The sequence below is a fragment of the Etheostoma spectabile genome, unplaced genomic scaffold (genome assembly GCF_008692095.1).
Source record: "Etheostoma spectabile isolate EspeVRDwgs_2016 unplaced genomic scaffold, UIUC_Espe_1.0 scaffold405, whole genome shotgun sequence".
Classification (NCBI taxonomy): Eukaryota; Metazoa; Chordata; class Actinopteri; order Perciformes; family Percidae; genus Etheostoma; species Etheostoma spectabile.
The window spans coordinates 120938-127102 of record NW_022605604.1 but is presented as its reverse complement, the minus strand read 5'-3'; the positions used below and the strand labels follow the sequence as shown (position 1 = coordinate 127102).

General features: G+C 42.9%; 1 protein-coding gene across 1 annotated transcript in view; it reads left to right on the top strand.

Moving 5' to 3' along the window:
* The window catches only part of LOC116686621 (AT-rich interactive domain-containing protein 5B), a 54284-nt gene that overhangs the window by 41662 nt on the left and 6457 nt on the right, over nucleotides 1-6165 (top strand). The window contains 2 exon segments of the mRNA XM_032511645.1: nucleotides 2134-2230; nucleotides 2355-2535. Coding sequence (XP_032367536.1) covers nucleotides 2134-2230; nucleotides 2355-2535 — 278 coding nt within the window.

Below are 6165 nucleotides of genomic sequence, written 5' to 3'. Positions count from 1 at the left end.
ACATACATACATACATACATACATACATACATACATACAGATAGCTATTACTATAGACAGAATGTGAGCATTACACGTTTAACCATCTGCCAGAATGCGATCACAGAAGGCTTGTATCATGTGGATGCGCCGACCGTGTTGTTGTCAGCACCATAGCTTAAATTTATTTAAAATATCGTGGTTTGGATTAAAATGCTCTAGAGAGAAAAAAATGCGTTTCCTGGGTGAAAGTATTAAAATTGTATTATTATATCAGATTTTGCGTGATATTGACTTATTTCCGGCCGTAGCTGTATCCCTTCTAGCCACAGCCCTGTTTGCCCTGTTTGCCAGGCTTTATGCTAAGCTAAGTGAAGCTAAGTGGCTTCTGGAGCCTTACATTTACTCTACAAACATCCAAAAATAAGCATATTCTCTTCAAAATGTCGAACTATTTCAACGACAATTAATCCAGATTTAGTCCCAAGGTGAATCCAATATGTCGCTGTTACTATTAACAATTCAAAACATTCATAGCTTTGAGTATTTTCAGTACAGACACATCAGTAGTACCTTTTTTTTTTAATTAAGCGTAACACTCAACTGCGTAAAACAACATTTGTCTCTCCAGATTGAAAGCGTGGCGTTCGGCCTGAGACGTTTCTCAGCAGTTTCCAGTGAATAAACTCCACAAAAGCAGCTTTAGATTAAATTTAAAGGGGCAGACGGGCCAGAGACGGGAGGTGTGGTTCCAGCTCAGCGCTGCTCTGTTTGACAACAAAAGGCCCGTTCACTCGTTCATTTCCCAACATTACACAGCACACCGTGACACCCCTAATGACCCGTTGTGTGACGGATGTAATTGCTTGAAATCCACTCCACACTTAAAAAGAATTCCAGCCAACACATATTTTATTAAAGTTAATTTTAAATGAGGCCTCGTCGTCAGTAAATAAGTTCCAAAGGGTCTTTGTCCTAGAGACGGACTTTAACAAAACACCCTTTTAAAAGACGTATTTTTACATTATGTGAATGGTTGTTGTTGTTTTTTTGAAGTAAACAAAAATCAGTTGGTTGTATCACAATTGTAGCTGTAATAAGAAATTAAGTGTTTAAGTTAATAATACAAAACGAGAGAACAAGAAACGTGGTTTGTTGCATTCAAACACCAATTTTAGCTCATGATTACGTGTTGAATATTGTTGATTGTCATTTTTCTCATGTTTTAATGGCAAAGAAAAAGGTGCACACACGTTTTTTTCTGAAGGATTTCAGGAATTCAAATGTGTGTGTGTGTCTGTGTCTCTGTGTGTGTGTGTCTGTGTCTCTGTGTGTGTGTGTGTGTGTCTCTATGTGTGTGTGTGTCTGTGTGTGTCTGTGTGTCTGTCTCTGTGTGTGTGTCTGTGTTTCTGTGTGTCTGTGTGTCTGTCTGTCTGTCTGTCTGTGTCTCTGTGTCTGTGTGTGTGTGTGTGTGTCTCTGTGTGTGTGTGTTTTGTCTGTCGTGTGTGTGTTTGTGTGTGTGTGTGTGTGTGGTTGTGTGTGTTGTGTGGTGTGTGTGGTGTCTGTGTCTTGTGTGTGTCTGTGTCTCTGTGTGTGTCTGGTGTGTGTGTGTGTGTGTGTGTGTGTGTCTGTCTGTTGTTTCTCTGTGTGTGTGTGTGTGTGTGTCTCTGTGTGGTGTGTGTTGTGTGTGGGTCGTGTGTGTGTCTTGTTGTGTCTCTGGTTGTGTTGTGTGTGTGTCTCTGTGTGGTGGTGTTTGTCTGTTGTGTGTGTGTGTGTGTGGTGTGGTGTTGTCTGTGTGTGTCTGTGTCTCTGGTGTGTCTGTGTGTGTGTGTGTGTGTGTGTGGGTGTGTGTGTGTGTGTGTGTGTGTGTGTCTGTGTTTCTCTCTGTGTGTGTTGTGTGTCTGTCTCTGTGTGTGTGTGTGTGTGTGTCTGTCGTGTTTCTGTGTGGTGGGTGTGTGTGTGTGTGTGTGTGTGTGTGTGTCTGTTGTGTTTTCTCTGTGTGGTGTGTGTGTGTCGTCTCTGGGTGTGTGTGGTTGTGTGTGTGTGTGTGTGTGTTTGTGTGTGTGGGTGTGTGTGTGTGTGTGTGTGTGTGTTGTGTCTGTGTTTCTGTGTGTGTGGGTGTGTTGTGTGTGTGTGTGTGTGTGTGTCTCACAGGTGACATTGGACGTCTCTGGAAAATAGTTTATAACGAGCTGGGAGGATGCCCCGGCAGCACCAGCGCTGCTACCTGCACCAGGAGACACTACGAGAGGTCAGCACACCCCCCACCCCCCACCCTACCCCCCACCAAACAAAACCATGACATTATAAGTTAAACCTCTTCGGCTAAAACAAAGGGTCCTAATGTAAAAGCGTGCTGTGACTGTGTGTGTCAGGCTCATGCTTCCTTACGAGGAGCACCTCAGAGCGGCAGGAGCCGAATTCAAAATCCCAGAATCCCCCATGCCTCCGAAACCCAGAGGGATAAGAGGAAGGAAACCACTCCAGAGAGGCAGAAAACCCGGATCCAAAGCCAAGGACAAGAAGCTGACAACCCCGGCTGCTCCTGCTTGTACTGTGAGTGACAGACCAATACAATGCGAGAATATTTCATCTGCTTTGTCATTCAGCGACGAGCTACTCTTCACGCTGAAGTGGGGTTTATGCTTCTGTGGAGGCTCTCGACCCAAATAAGTGGCCAGAGGTTCTGTCTCTTTAACCCGTTTGTGCCGGATGCTTCGCGCCGACACATTACATCTACCGCCGGCTGCTGCGTGGCGCAAAGGATCATCCAGCGCTTCTTCATCATCATCATCATCTACCACATCCTCCCTCCCAAACTCCTCACTATCTTCCAACTCGCTGTCTAACTCCTCCTCTGTCGGAGCCATGTTCTCGCTCGTCTCTCAAAGATTCGTAAACGAACGCACTCGCGTGTCTGGTTGATTGACGTGATTTTCAGCGAACTACGGCACATGTTGGTGGTCACGGGGCTTTAAATAGCCAACAAGACCCGCCTCGTGTGGATTTGAACCAATGACGGTGCGTTCTCTGCTGCACGCGTCACGAGAAGACCGACGAGTACAAAATGCTGCGCCACGCAGCGGGAGGTCCAGAGTTGCGCAACGCAGTAACCGGCGGTAGATGTGAAGCATCCGGCACAAACGGGTTAAGAGAATAGCCGCGCCGGCGTGCGTGTGTGTGGTAGAGCGAGTGAGAGAGCGTCAGGGACTAGCTTCAGAAAGCACCTATAGGTCACTACAGGTCCCAGGCGGGGCTGGGCTCCGTATCTACAGGCCACGGCGTCAAAATGTAGGTTTAACTTGCCTCCTGTTGTCTCTTTCCTTTGCTGCCAATTAGCACCTTTCTTCTTATTTATTTATTTATTTATTTATTTTTTCCTTCAAAAATCGTGTTCCTGGCAGCTTTTTCGCTGTTTTCGTTTGAAGTCTTTAAAGAAATACTATGAAATTATACTTTTAACAGTAAGTTTAGAAACAACAACAATCTTTTGGGTGTGAGTCAATAAAATTAAATCGGCTCAAACCACAAGTCAAAAAACGCAATAACTGGAGATGATAGATGATCCCAACTCGGCGTCACTGAATAACTTGGAACATCTCAGCCCTCTAACATTCACCCTTTAGTATTTCTACACTGGTATTATTACTTAAACTCAGGCAATAATGTGAGTACTTCTACCCACCACTGCCCGATATAGAAAGCAAAGCAAGGCAAGTTCTTGATGTAGTGCATTCATTGCTGGTGAACTTAACCCTGTGTTGTCTTCGGGTCAAATTTGACCCGTTTCAAAGTTTCTTTATCAGAAATATGTGCGTCCCCAACTAATACAGTGGTTTGAAATCAGCATCCTGACTTAACATTGACATACACCAGTCTGTGCTAATCCATCAACATATATTCATTTTATCTTCATTATAGTGAAATAATTCATAATTTCTCCTATTTTACTCCCTGAAATGAGGTATAATTTCATGTACAGTAAATCAAGTTTATTGAACATTACTTAAAAAAATAAGTGTAAAATGACACATCCTCGGGCTTGGACCCCTAACGGTGGTGATGAAGTCGGCTAGAAGGTGCAAAGTAGAATTGGGTGATCATTTGTACTTTATGTTCCTAAAAAGGCAAACAGACAACAAGTGCACGGTCGACGGGAAGTACACACAAGGGTTACGCGCGCAACCTTAATACGTGTATATACAGCAACACAGCGAACCCTCGCTGTATGCGCGGTTCACCTTTCACGGACACCTGCACCGCCGGTTTCGGAGAAAAACCGCTCCAGAGCGGAGTCCGGATGCTGCGGCTCAGTCAGAAGAGCAGTGAAATACACCTGAGTCACTAGTTTCTCCTGCAGCCTATTTGTATTTTTTTTTAATAATCATTTTTCACTTTCTCCCGTTCTAATCCAATGACTCTCCGACATTTGAAGCCTTCAATTCAAATTGGTGATAATATTATTGTTTTACAGTACAGTAGTTATTTGTAAAGGAACGTTATACAGTATACTTGATTGTTTAAACAGAGCTCGGGCCTGTGGAAAGGTTGTTCTTGGTTTCACTGTGTTACGGAGTATTTCATCGTATAATAATATGAAGGTTACTACGTAACGGATTCGCCTGTCAGGGTCTTTTTGGAACGTAAACCCCCCCGTGGAAAAACGAGGGTTCACGTACATAAATCTACAAAATACAGTAAATACAAATTTCAACAGCGACAAAAAAAAATAAAAAATACACCTGTGCATCTTTTTTTTTTAAAACATTTTTTTAAATTTATTGAAGGAAAACAAAAGGGGACAATACATATATGAACATTTTCACAAATGTAAATATGCCAGATTGTAGCCTTAGGCTAATTTCCATCTGCAGACCCCCTGGCAGGTTGATGGTACACAAAAAATAATAAATGCATACAAATACACTATACACTATACACTACACACTACACACTACACACTACACACTACACACTACACACTACACACTACACACTACACACTATACACTACACACTACACACTACACACTATACACTACACACTATACACTACACACTACACACTACACACTACACACTACACACTACACACTACACACTATACACTATACACTATACACTATACACTACACACTATACACTATACACTATACACTATACACTACACACTACACACTATACACTACACACTACACACTGCACACTGCACACTGCACACTGTACACTGTACACTGTACACTGTACACTGTACACTGTACACACAACACACACTATACACACTATACACACTATACACACTATACACACTATACACACTAACTACACACTATACACTATACACTACACACTATACACTACACACTACACACTACACACTACACACTACACACTATACACTATACACTATACACTATACACTACACACTACACACTACACACTATACACTACACACTACACACTACACACTACACACTACACACTACACACTACACACTACACAACACACTATACACTACACTACACACTACACACTACACACTACACACTATACACTACACACTATACACTACACACTATACACTACACACAGGCTATATACAGAGAAACAAGGACAAGAACAGTGATCACATCAGAACAGACAGTAACAAGAAGAATGGAGAACAAAGGACATATAGAGACAAAAAAAACAAAAACATCGACTATATTACACAAACCACAATTTTGCACATGCCCTGTCTAACCTGATATTGCACCGACCCATATAACACCACCCTATATTGCACCGACCCATATAACACCACCCTATATTGCACCGACCCATATAACACCACCCTATATTGCACCGACCCATTTAACACCACCCGATATTGCACTGACCCATATAACACCACCCTATATTGCACCGACCCACATTTTTAATAATGCAGTAACTCTGTTTTACGTCTGATATATGAAAATTCCCTAAACATGATTACAAGTTTGTGTGCATCTAGCATCTAGTATGGGGCTTGAAGACCCCCACATGTGACCGCTGGTCTCGACCCAAATAAGTGGCCAGAGGTTCTGTCTCTTTAACCCGTTTGTGCCGGATGCTTCGCGCCGACACATTACATCTACCGCCGGCTGCTGCGTGGCGCAAAGGATCATCCAGCGCTTCTTCATCATCATCATCATCTACCACA